Source organism: Juglans regia, chromosome 10 (genome assembly GCF_001411555.2).
Source record: "Juglans regia cultivar Chandler chromosome 10, Walnut 2.0, whole genome shotgun sequence".
Lineage (NCBI taxonomy): Eukaryota > Viridiplantae > Streptophyta > Magnoliopsida > Fagales > Juglandaceae > Juglans > Juglans regia.
Window position 1 is genome coordinate 36880447 of NC_049910.1, and position 13234 is coordinate 36893680.

Below are 13234 nucleotides of genomic sequence, written 5' to 3' on the forward strand. Positions count from 1 at the left end.
ACGTCTCCTCCTCTTTCTCTTTTGATAGCTACCGTGACTGGGTGGTCGATAGTGGCGCCACCGACCATCTCTGCCATGACCGAACCCTGTTCTCCTCCATGATTTCTCCATCCTCTGACCGAATGGTCACTTTACCAAATGGAAGCCTAATTAAAATTGAGGGAGTCGGCACTTGTGTCTTAGCCGAACACCTCATTTTACGAAATGTCCTTTTTGTTCCTCAATTTCTTTTTAATCTCCTTTCTGTCCCTCAACTCACCACAACTAATTCTTGTACTGTTTCTTTTTCTTCTTCAAATGTTCATTTTCAGGACCTGCACTCGACGAGGCTGATTGGAGCGGGTGAACTTTGCAATGGACTTTATGTGTACCGGTCACCTCCCACCATGGTTCTTTCTACTCAAATTACTGCGAATAAAATTTTGTGGCACCAACGCCTAGGTCACCCTTCCCGCTTAGTTATTCCTAGTCTTTTCAATAATTCTTGCATCATTTCTGATTGTGATATTTGTGCTCGTTCTAAGCACACTAGACTACCTTTTTCTATCCATGCTAATAAAAGTGATACGGTTTTTAATAGAATTTTTTGTGATATATGGGGTGGCTATCATACCTCCTCTCTTTGTGGTGCTCATTATTTTCTTACTATTGTTGACGATTTCTCTCGCACCACCTGGATTTATCTCATGCGCTATAAATCCGAAGCATACACTCATCTCATGCATTTTTTCGCTCTCATCCAAAATCAATTCAATACTACTATTAAAATCATTCGCACTGACAATGGCCAAGAATTTCTTTCTCATAAATTTCAAAATTATCTTCATGAACACGGCATCATTCATGAACGCACCTGTGTCGAAACTCCTCAACAAAATGGTGTTGCGGAAAGTAAACATCGGCACCTCTTGAATGTCGCTCGTAGTCTACGTTTTCGAGCTCACTTACCTCTAAAATTTTGGGGTGATTGTGTCCTCACCGCTGCTTACCTCATCAACCGCACGCCCAGCCGCATTCTTCAAAATAAATCTCCTTTTCAACTTCTCTTTAATACCCCACCAAAATATGACCATCTCCGAGTGTTTGGTTGTCTTTGTTATGCCCAAACTCTCCAAGCTTCCCGTGACAAATTTTCTCCTCGTGCCTCTAAGTGTCTTTTTCTCGGATATCCTAGCACTCATAAAGCATACAAACTCTACAACCTTGACACTCAAGCTATTTTTTATTCTCGTGATGTCACCTTTCATGAACATCAGTTCCCTTTCCAGGATCTTCCTCCTTCTTCCCCTACATCTCTCCCTATCATCCCTCTCCCTGTTCCTGAACCCATTTTACCAACTCCTCCCCCTTCTCCTCTCACTTCCGAACCCCCTTCCCCTCCTCCTCCTTCTCCTCCTCCACCTCCTCCCCCTCATCCTCCTTCTCGTCCTCGTCGTACTATTACTAGACCCACACATCTTCAGGACTATCTCTGCCCGACCATACACACTGAGCCCACTGCATCTTCATCCGCTGCATCGATCTCAGGTACTGCTCATCCTTTATCTGCTTTTCTTTCTTATTCTCGTTTCTCACCCTCTCATCTCATTTTTTTAAATGCTCTTACTGTTTCTGTTGATCCTTCCTGTTATTCCATTGCTATTCGTCACGCCCATTGGCGTGACGCCATGACTGCTGAACTTCATGCGCTAGAAGCTAATTCTACTTGGACCCTTGAGTCTCTTCCTCTTGGGAAGAAACCCATTGGCTGCAAATGGGTGTTCAAAACTAAACTCAAAGCAGATGGCTCAGTCGAAAGATACAAAGCTCGGTTAGTCGCCAAAGGCTATACCAGTCCTATTTCCTGGCGCACAAAAAAACAGACCACCGTGGCTCGTTCCTCTGCTGAAGCTGAATACCGCGCCATGGCTGTTACCACTTGCGAACTCACCTGGTTGAAACAACTTCTCACTGATCTTGGTGTCCCTCACCCCGAGCCTATCCGTCTCCATTGTGACAACCAATCTGCTCTACACATTGCTCACAATCCTGTGTTCCATGAGCGCACTAAACATATTGAGATTGATTGTCACATTGTTCGAGATAAAATTCGCTCTGGCCTTCTCAATGCTATTCACACCTCCACCCATGAGCAAGTTGCTAACATCTTCACCAAACCATTGGGCCGGGATCTCTTCCATCATTTTTTATCCAAGTTGGGCATTACAGACCTCCATGCACCAACTTGAGGGGGCGTATTAACAGCTCACTAGCCAATAATCAAGCAAATATTCTCTCCACATTTATACCTCCAAGATTTTAGGAATTACTCTTTATGTTTTGTAACTGTAAATACATACTATATTGTAATAGTTACCTTAGATAGATTATACCATATTGTAATAGTTACCTTAGATAGATTTATTTCCTGTATCTATTTATTCTAATCTCCTTTCACTGTAAAAGTAAGAGTTTCAGAAATACAAAGTTTTATTTCTTGACAATCTATTTGTAAAAAGTGAATAAATACAGGATTCACATGGAAAAGAAAATTAATTTTTTAATAGTGGATCTCACTCTTTTTCAAAACGATTGCGCTATATTTGTGCATTCTATGACTGTATATAGCATTACTCAAAATTTTGATCTCCAAAATTTAGTTGAGTGTCTTGATTCTCTCATTTCTCCTTGTGAGGAAAAAAACCTTATAAACTTTGTTTGAGTGTAGAGAAGCACCAAAACTCTATATAATGTAACAAAGTAATTCATTTACCCTACTTTTGTTGGGTTGCTGAGAAAGCAGAGTAAAAGAAAGGAGAGGGTTGGATATTTTTTGATTCTATACAGTTGTTGAGGCTGAAGTTTAGAATTTCACATGTACAGTTTCTTAGGAAACCCTTTACCCAAAGAACGGAAGTAAATGAAAGGAGATGATCTCATTGCCAACAAAACCAAAAGCAGAGAATCAATTAGTTTCATTTCTTTTGTTTCATGAATATAGTATAATGTTGAAGAAAACAATATTTAAATTATAAAAGAAACCAATAGAGAAGAAGATTGTGCTTTATAATCATCTTGTGTTGCATATGTTGAAACACAATATCACATCACGAGGTAGCAGCATGAACCGAGCAATACGTAATAGTAATTAATTTTTTTATCACTAATTGAAGAAATATGTATTATCAAAATATATGAGGGAAATCAAAATATATTCTCCAGTTTATGGATGCACATCTTGATTCCAGCAAAAGCAGCATTGGAAACCGGTGCGTCTTTTGCCCCTGGAGACTCAAGATTCACCAATTTACTCGAAGAATGTGATCAGTTGATTGCAAGTGCGTAATTTCCGCTTAAAACTGTAAATCTCTGAATGTCAATGAAGCTTTCTGTGCTTTTAGTCACAGCTAGACTAGTTATCTTAACTGAACTAGCTATCTTGTTTATATGGTTTGCAATATGCTGCCCAAACACTTTGTGAATGTTGCTTTTAGTCACAGCTGGACTAGCAATCTTAACTGAACTAACTATCTTATTTATATGGTTTGTAATATGCTGCACAAACACTTTGTGAAAGTTAATATCTTCTAGTGTCGCAAACACCCATTTACATTGTTAGTTTAGATGGCCTTTATATAGGATTTTTGTCTATTCTGTTTTGCTTTGCAGTCTCAAGTTTTGGAATCATGGCTTCAATTTATTTTATTTTATTTTTTTTGAAAAAATAAACCCAAACTTTCCATTTATGAATCAACCAATACAGAGTTTATCCTGTAATACAACACTATGCATTTCTACTGAACCACTTTCTATCCAAACTCTTTCCTCCTTTACAGTAAAAGAAAACTTTGCGAGAAAAATCAGCAACTTTGTTGCTTTCCCTATATTTATGTTGTGCCATCCAATCTGGTCTACTGTAAAGAGCCCTTTTAATATCTTCTATCAACTGACCATGCATCCCATTTGGGTTTGACAAAGCTCTCCCTTGGTGCCTTCCATCTGGCTTCCCTTCTCACTACTGCATTGCCCTCAACCACACTTGCAGGATGGACCTGAGCTTGTTGGAACTCTTCTAAGCTTCCTTTTGCCTGCATGAAAATCACATCAGGACCAAATAACTTCTTTTCAAAAACTAGTGCATTTCCCCTCAACCAAATTTGAACCTTGTTGTATACAGTTCTTAACTTTGTTATCATTTAATGTTGTTTTTAGTCATATATGGAGGTCCCATTTTGGTATACAGAGTGAGTTCATATTTATGTTGGGTAGAAGATGTAGCTTTCTTTTAGTCAATTTAATAAGCAAAAGAAGATGGCCATTGATATCCTCCTACTGATCTAGCATCTTATTTCAAAAGGTTTGAGCTAGTCTATTGCTGCAGTGATGGTCCATGATAACTTCCAGGTGAGTTACTCTCTTTTGCATCTTATCTTTTGCCAAATGGAACCGAATATGGGCATACTCATGTCTGAATAATATCTATCGTTTATGTTGTCAGTTTAGATGGCCTTTAGACAAAATCTTTCTCGATCTGGGAAGATGGCATCAGGTAATGGTTTTCATAACAGTGAGTGAGTATCTTCGACTAGGACAATGATAAGTCTGGTTTGTAGGGCTCTTCATATTCATTGCCTAAGTCTTCACAGTTGACTTATAATTTGTTTTTGCAGGGATACATTTTGAGCATTATGGTAGCTGCATTCACAAGCGTTCCAGCATTGTTGGGAAAAAAAGGGTATTTCTTGTAGCTAATTTCATCAAATATATATTTTTTTTAAGTTTGACACTTTCTATTATTTTAAAAAATAAATTAATAAAGGTTGATCGGAAATACTAGCTCATCATAGTAGGATAAAAATGAAATGGTGATGTACTTTTTTATGCTCAGAAATTACATGCAGTGGTAAAATACAACTCTGTCCTGAACTCTCACCCTCATTTCTTCCATTTTCTTGATCCACATCTCTTGGACTACGCACAATAACATCATCCTCACAAACATAAAAAAACCTCTGCATTAAAAGAAACAGTTGCTTCAATGAAGTATGAATTGCATCATGTGACAAAAATCAGACTGCTAAATTTAAGAACAAATTAAGCTGCTTACTAGAGAGATGGCATGAAATGAACACCATTTGGATTGCTAAAATAGGGGACTGTGAGGTGGCGTGGTGACTTATTCCACTTCTCATGGTGGCCTAAATCATAGTTCAACAAGTGACAAGTGACTAGAATAGAGGACAAGTAAAGATCATAGAAGATCAAGCGGAAATGAAGGTATGCATGTGACAAGTATGCAGCTGAGTTTTATGTTTTCCTTTGATGTTTCCCACTACCATTTGGTGAAACTATAAGCTTCTAATGTCTCTTGTTCTATCATGGCTAACAAATAAAGTGATGATGATGAAAACTAAAGGAAATTAGCGAGGCTGAAGTATAAAAAGTAGATCTCAAAGGTATAAAATGCTTACTGCAGCAAGCATTGATTCCCTCTGTTCTCACTTGCTTCTAATGTTAAAAGCTCTTAAATCTGCAGCCATAACTAAAGATTTATCATATAAAATGCTTATTTTTAGCTAAGTGAAATAGGATCTTCACATAGCTAAAAATATCCCATGAAGTGGATGACACCCAGAGAGATAGACCGGGCTACCACCTTCAATATTTCACAGGAGATGCCTTTCCAAGCACAATTAAGATAAAAAGAGCTTGGTTGAAGAAGTATAGTTTCCTAGAATAGCTCCTAACCACAATAACAACTCTTTTACTAAAATGTCACCAAATCAATTGCAATAGAAGGGTGAAGGTTCCAACACCCACCTGCTAGGTCCTAAGTTCAACATCTAAGGACATTCTACAATGAACCCGAGAAAGTATCAAGCAGACAACATATGTGCCCTGGAGAATGATAGCTATCAACAAATGGTTATATATATATTGGAAATACCAATTAAGTGACAACCAACCATGGAGAAATGAAATTATAAACTGAAGCGTTAAAAACAAAAACACTCATAAACTATTAGAATGAACTGTACAGTAGTCATTAAGTACGACAAGAATTTGTCACAAGAGGGTGGAGAGGCATTTCACCTCTGAAGACTTCTCTTTAGGGTCCTCTAAAGATCTTGATACCTAAGTTTACAACATATAAAAACATACCAAACCAAAAGAAAACCAAATTGGCTGTCAGTGTCTCCATCAAAACTTTTGGAATATTTTTGAAAAAAAAATGTAAAGGGAAACAATAGGAATAAATTTCACAATAAGGCAGAACGAAAACACTTAGAGCATCAAACAATAACCGATTTTGATGCCCATTCTCAAGCACTAATGATCTGGGAGGAGAACCTTCTTCAGATTCTTCAGGGACAGGTGATGGGGGATTTGCAGGAATGTAAATGACCCTTAACTTAAACTTTTCCACAACCTTATCATCCTCTTTGTTACACTAAAAAACCAGCACACTTCGTCTGAGTCCATGAAAGAAAAAACTCAAAACACAGAACAACCATAAAAGAGGGGAGCGGGGAAGCCATCACACCATTTTCTAGGAAATGTCTTTTGTGGTTGCACCATCCAGTGCAACAACACTTTGAAGTAGAAATTTGTCCATTCCACTGCAAATCAGGGGGTGCCTCTTTTGAAGCTTGCATTGTAACTTCTCGAATACATGCCAACAAAATTAGATGGATAGAGACAAGTTACAACTCTTAGAACCTAGCTATAAGATTAAGTTACAAGTAAGTATTTTAAAAAAAAATGGCATAAAGAATCACTAACTAAAGTTACAAGTAAGTATTTACCGGTAACATTGCATGCGGTTCGAGGCAAAAAGACACCAACAATGGGACGGACACAATATTTTTTGGGGTTGGTTGTCTTAACCAAATCAATACCAGGAAGTAAATTAAACATAATGACTGGATGGTATTTCATAAATAAACCAGATAAAATATATAAAGTGATGAAAATTCAGAAGGACTACCTTGAATGCCACCTATTTTTCTGTTTTATTGGTCAATTGTAAAGAACACGAATTCTGTTTCTTCAATTCAACTTTGCCATCACGTGTCAACAAAAAAAGAAGAAGAGCCAAGTTTTAAGAATTTCTGAATTCGAAAAGCTGCATCTCCAAATAAAGTTTATAGAATCACACAACTTACAACTCTGTGGGGATTTTGGTCAATTCCCTTTGTATCTTTAGTCAATAGAAGTGATTACAATTGAATGAGCATGCCACATTTTTTTATTTGAAGCCAAAAATGCACTGCTGCACTACTTACATCTTAAGAAATGCTAGTTCATTCGTACCTGCTGAGTTCTTGAGCTGCATTGTATATAATATGTAGCACCAATCTGTTTAGAGAGTTCCACACCCTGATTATATGAAAACCATTACCATGAATGGAACCAAACATTACCATCAAGGTGTAGAGAGCAACTAATGGGGAAAAAAGCACACCTGTGCAGTTGTCACAGGCATCAATCTAGGGTGATCAGCCAAATAGTGCTTATCATCATCACGGAGATCTATTTGTGCATTATAAACCACATTAATTACTGAATTTAGTTAGTCAAGATAACAATCAAAAGATGAATGCCAAAACTAATAAGAAAGCTAATATAAAGACATCTGCCCCTCTGTAGCTCAATGGTCTTAATCTATTAAGTGATGAAGCTAAATGTGAGATTATAGATATCCAAGAAATTATACCAGCCGTGTCCCAGAGACCTATGATGCAATAATAATTAAATACAATTTGCCTATCAAATGGTTGTCCTTCCTCCTTTGATTGTTAAAATCATTAGGAAAGAAGAGAAAACTACTTGGAAATTTCTTGATAGCATCTATGTGGTAGAAACGTGCCACTCACGGTGAGGAAAAAGATCACTTTATGAAATCCAACAAATTAATGGCATTGGACTCAAAAAGTCGGCTTTGACACATTAGTTGGGGATTAAGTTTTTTAGGTTATAATGATCTATAATATTTATAAAAGAATGGTTTAAATTAAATTAGACCCTATTAAAAATTAGCTCTTTCTCTTTGGATGGCTCTTAAAACATAGACCCTATTGCTAGTCTAAAATGAACAATACTACCCTTGCAGAATCTTAATTTACTAATGAATATTCCAATAGACTGCAATACATTGCCAATGCAACAACTAAAAGGCACTATGTAACTTCCTTTCATGTAATTGAGGGTTTAGTATCTAACTTATCCTTCCAGATGTCAATGGACAGCTTTGCTGTCCATCATCAATCTTATTTCCTTCTATTCTTCTTTCCTTATTTCACCTTCACTTCCGTTTCTTAGGCTTGTACAGAATATATAGTTTCCTTATCAGGCTAAGAATGCGAGAATCACTCGACAATTAGTTTCTTCCCATGTATAGTTCTCTCGTAAAGTTTCTATATAATATACAGATCACTCAAAGGCCAATTCATTCGGCCATTCATACATCATATTTCGAGTTATCTTGACATGGTATCAAGAGCCGCTTGATTCTTTTTCCAATCTCGGTTTCGTTGTTGCCTGCGTGCACGATATTCGGTCTCGGTTTTTGTGTGTCGGCGTCGTCTGAGTCTCGGCAGCATCTCTTAGCTCCTTCGATTTTTTGTGTATCACGACAGTTGGTGCGCTTCGTATTTTTTTTCCTTTCGGAACTCAGTTTCTGGGCTTGTCGGCAGGTTCTGTCTCAGTTGTGGGCATTTTCGGCATCGTCTCCCTCCATCGACTCGCTCCTCTGCTGGAGTCGTGTTCTCGGCAGCCTTTGTTTAAGCTGGGTATTTCTTTTCCCATTTCTGAGTTCTCTGTTTAAGGGATAGTTTCGGCATATTTTTTTCCCTCGGTCTCGTATTATTATTTTTTGTGGTTCTCACATCTGTCGGCAGAAATAATCTATTGGTCCTTTAAGTTTATTCTGGATATTTTGCTTTGCCTCGGATTACAATTGTTTGCAATGGATTCTGCACCTGTGTGTGTCAAATTTACAGGCAAAAATTATTCTACTTGGGCTTTTCAGTTTGAACTTTTCCTCAAGGGAAAAGATCTTTGGGGCCATATTGATGGCATAGATGTTGCACAAACATCCAATCCTGAAAAATCCAAAGATGTCGTACCTTCTCCTTCTTGGGATGTGCTTGATGCTCGGATCATGTCTTGGCTTCTTGGTTCGGTGGAGCCACATATTTTCACCAACTTGCGGGCTCATCGCTCCACTCAGTCCATGTGGAATTACTTAAAGAAGGTTTATCATCAAGATAATGATGCTAGTCGCTTTCAGTTGGAACATGCGATTGCCATGTTTCAACATGGTAGTCTTTCCATCCAAGACTACTACTAGGCATTTTTTACTCTTTGGCAAGAATATACTGATTTGGTTATAGCGGATGTTCCTGTTGCCACACTTTCGACTATTCAGAAGCTTCATGCGACTAGCCGGCGTGATCAATTTCTGATGAAACTACGCCCAGAATATGAATCTGTTCGCTCTTCTCTGCTGAACAGATCTCTTGTTCCCTCTATGGATATTTGTTTTGGTGAGCTACTTCGTGAAGAACAACGTCTTAGTACTCAAGCTATTCTGGAGCAATCTCATGGTAGTTCCGGCACGGCAACTGTGGCTTATGCTGCCCAAGGACAAGGATCACCTATGACTTCTAAAAATTTACAGTGTTTCTGCTGCAAGGCATATGGACATATTGCTGCCAATTGTCCTAAAAAATATTGTTCTTATTGTAAGAAAAAGGGTCATATTATCAAAGAATGTCGTATCCGCCCCCAGAATCGTCAGGCTCAAGCATTTCAGACTTCTGTGTCTGGTTTTCCCGCAGCGACTTCTGCAGCACATGACTCTTCCTCAGGTGTTTCTTCTGATCTTGCACCTCCTACAGCAACTTATTGCACCCCTGAAATGGTGCAACAGATGTTAATTTCAGCATTATCTGCGATGGAGTTTCAAGGTAAACATTCTACTAAACTCTGGTACGTAGACTCGGGAGCTTCTAATCACATGACAAATACGCCCACTGCTTTGTGTCATGTTCGGCCCTATGCTGGTCAATTTGCTATTCAAACTGCCAATGGTAGTTCTTTACCAATAGCTGCTGTCAGAGATGCCTCTTCTACATTTACTGATGTGTTTCTTGCTCCTCAACTTTCCACGAATCTTATTTCTGTTGATCAATTAGTGGATAACAATTGCGCTGTTAATTTTTCTGGTGATGGTTGTGTTGTGCAGGACCAGGTAACGGGGGAGCCGATCGCGAAGGGACCTAAAGTGGGGCGTTTGTTTCCACTATTTTTACCTGTTCCAGCACTTTCGACAGTTTCTTCTATTACGTCTTTTGCTTGTAATAATGTTCCTAATCTAAGTATGGTGTGGCATCGTCGTTTAGGTCATCCCAATACTCAGATTTTGTCTCATGTATTGAACTCTGGTTTTCTTGGTAATAAAGAACTTTCATCTTTATCTCTTGAGTGTGATTCTTGTAAACTTGGTAAAAGCAAAACTCTTCCCTTTCCTTTGCATGCTAGTAGAGCTTCTCACTGCTTTGACCTTATTCATAGTGATGTTTGGGGACCTTCCCCCGTTAGTTCACATGAGAAATTTAAATACTATGTGACTTTCATTGATGATCATAGCAGATTTACTTGGGTTTATTTTCTTCGTTCTAAATCTGAGGTTTTTCATACTTTTACTACGTTTTTAGCGTATGTTGACAATCAATTTTCTGCGACTATTAAGACATTACGCACAGATTCTGGTGGTAAATATTTGTCTAATGAGTTTCAGGCTTTTTTGGCTTCTAAAGGTATTATTCATCAACGTTCATGTCCCGCTACTCCCCAACAGAATGGAGTAGCCGAACGCAAAAATCGCACTCTTCTTGACATGGTACGTACTCTCTTGTTAGAGTCCTCTGTTCCATCCATGTTCTGGGTCGAGGCTCTGAAAACTGCTACTCATTTGATTAATCGTTTACCTTCCCCAGTCTTACACATGGAGTCTCCCTATTTCCGCTTATTTGGTAAGCAACCTAGTTATGATAATCTCCGTACATTTGGTTGCGTATGCTTTGTTCATTTACCTCCTCATGAGCGACATAAATTATCTGCTCAATCTGTTAGATGTGCATTCTTGGGATATAATGTGTGTCAAAAGGGATTTGTTTGCTATGATCCTACGTTACATCGCACACGCATTTATAGGAATGTTATTTTCTTTGAAAATCAACATTTCTTTCCTGTGTCTTCTGTGCCCTCTCCTTCCACTGTGGTCTTCCCCTCCTTTGAGCAGCAATCCTCAAATTTTCCTCAAGTCAGCTCTCACTTTAAACCAGGTATTGTGTATACAAGACGCTCCCGCCTACAGTCTCTTCCCGTGGCTCACCCGATATCTGATCCTAACATGCTCCAGAACCAGTCAGTTGCAGCACCTCCAGAGCCCTTGGTACGACGCTCTCCTCGAGTGTCTGTACCTCCGGATAGGTATGGTTTTCCTTCTGGGCCCTCTATTTCAGCTCTTACTGTTGCATTATCCAATTTTGATATTCCCACATGCTACTCACAAGCTGCCAAGCATGACTGTTGGCAACAAGCTATGCAGGAAGAAATTGCCGCTCTAGAGGCCAATCATACCTGGGACATTGAGCCATGTCCTCCAACAATTGTTCCTCTGGGTTGCAAATGGGTTTACTTAGTCAAGGTTCGATCTGATGGAAGTTTGGATCGTTACAAAGCTCGACTTGTTGCTCTTGGGAATAATCAGGAGTATGGTGTCAATTATGAAGAGACCGTTGCTCCTGTGGCTAAGATGACTATTGTTCGTACGATTCTAGCTCTTGCTGCTTCCAATGATTGGCCACTACATCAGATGGATGTCAAGAATGCTTTTCTTCACGGGGATCTTAAAGAGTGTATTTATATGAAACCACCACCGGGATTGTTTTCTCCTTCGACTTCGCATGTGTGTAAGCTTCGTCGCTCTCTTTATGGTCTTAAACAAGCTCCAAGGGCCTGGTTTGATAAATTTCGAACCACTTTATTACAATTCTCATTCAAGCAGAGCAAGTATGACACTTCCTTGTTTCTTCGGAAATCAGACGCGGGTATTGTTGTCCTTTTGGTTTATGTTGATGATATTGTGATTACTGGTTCCGATTCTATTTTACTTGGCCAGCTCAAGACTCATCTCTCTGAGTCATTCCATATGAAAGACCTTGGGTCTCTCACATATTTTCTTGGTCTCGAGGTGCATCGTAGTTCATCTGGTATTTCACTCAATCAACATAAGTATGCTAATGACCTGGTGGCTACAGCTGGCCTACAGGAGGCCACTCCTATTGATACTCCCATGGAATTGAATGTCAAGCTTCGCAAAGAGGAGGGTGATTTACTTGCTGATCCCAGTTTATACCGGAAGTTGGTGGGTAGTCTTGTCTATCTCACCATTACTAGATCGGACATTTCCTTTGCAGTACAACAAGTCAGCCAGTTTTTTCAGACCCCACGTCATCTTCATTTGGCTGCTGTCCTTAGGATCATACGTTATGTTCAGGGCACTTCTGCCCGTGGCTTATTCTTTCCTACAGGCAATTCTCCTCGACTTGTTGCTTATAGCGACGCTGATTGGGCCGGTTGTGCTGATACACGTTGATCCATTACTGGTTGGTGTGTGTTCTTAGGTAATGCATTGATCTCCTGGAAGAGTAAGAAGCAAGACAGAGTCTCTAAGTCATCTACAGAATCTGAGTATCGGGCAATGTCTCTTACTTGTTCAGAAATTATTTGGCTTCGAGGTTTGCTTGCTGAGTTAGATTTTTCTAAGACCGATCTTACACCTCTACATGCTGATAATACGAGTGCTATTCAAATCACGGCCAATCCTGTCTATCATGAGCGCACGAAGCATATTGAAGTCGACTGTCACTCTATCCGTGAAGCATTTGAAGCCTGTGTTATTACACTCCCACATGTTCCCACTGAACTACAAATTGCTGATATCTTCACTAAAGCTCTCACTCGCCATCGACATTGTTTCTTAAGTGGCAAATTGATGCTTGTTGATCAACCCGCATCAATTTGAGGGGGGCTGTCGATGCATCATCAATCTTATTTCCTTATATTCTTCTTTCCTTATTTCACCTTTACTTTCGTTACTTAGGCTTGTACAGAATATATAGTTTCCTTATCAGGCTAAGAATGCGAGAATCACTCGACAATTAGTTTCTTCCCATGTATAGTT

The 13234-nt window shown here is 39.1% G+C and overlaps 3 protein-coding genes across 5 annotated transcripts in view; 1 reads left to right on the forward strand and 2 right to left on the reverse strand.

Moving 5' to 3' along the window:
* Positions 1–13234, reverse strand: part of LOC109019056 (vesicle-associated protein 1-3-like) — a 122232-nt gene that overhangs the window by 87699 nt on the left and 21299 nt on the right. The window lies entirely within an intron of this gene.
* Positions 3895–7514, reverse strand: LOC118349565 (rac-like GTP-binding protein 3). 2 transcript variants are annotated; one of them, XM_035694629.1, is made up of 4 exons: positions 7445–7508; positions 7294–7359; positions 4913–4991; positions 3991–4067 (listed from the first exon to the last, which is right to left on the reverse strand). In XM_035694629.1, the coding sequence occupies exons 1-4, from the start codon at positions 7463–7465 to the stop codon at positions 4009–4011; spliced, it is 225 nt and encodes a 74-aa protein (XP_035550522.1). In that variant the 5' UTR covers positions 7466–7508; the 3' UTR covers positions 3991–4008. The 2 variants fall into 2 exon arrangements, with proteins under 2 accessions (XP_035550521.1, XP_035550522.1); XM_035694628.1 differs by having other exon boundaries at positions 3895–4067; positions 7294–7514.
* On the forward strand, positions 4067–10318 carry LOC118349566. 2 transcript variants are annotated; one of them, XM_035694630.1, is made up of 6 exons: positions 4067–4383; positions 4478–4550; positions 4650–4714; positions 8676–8771; positions 8982–9950; positions 10229–10318. In XM_035694630.1, exons 1-5 carry the CDS (start codon positions 4363–4365, stop codon positions 9060–9062), a joined length of 336 nt encoding a protein of 111 aa, XP_035550523.1. In that variant the 5' UTR covers positions 4067–4362; the 3' UTR covers positions 9063–9950; positions 10229–10318. The 2 variants fall into 2 exon arrangements, with proteins under 2 accessions (XP_035550523.1, XP_035550524.1); XM_035694631.1 differs by having other exon boundaries at positions 4483–4546.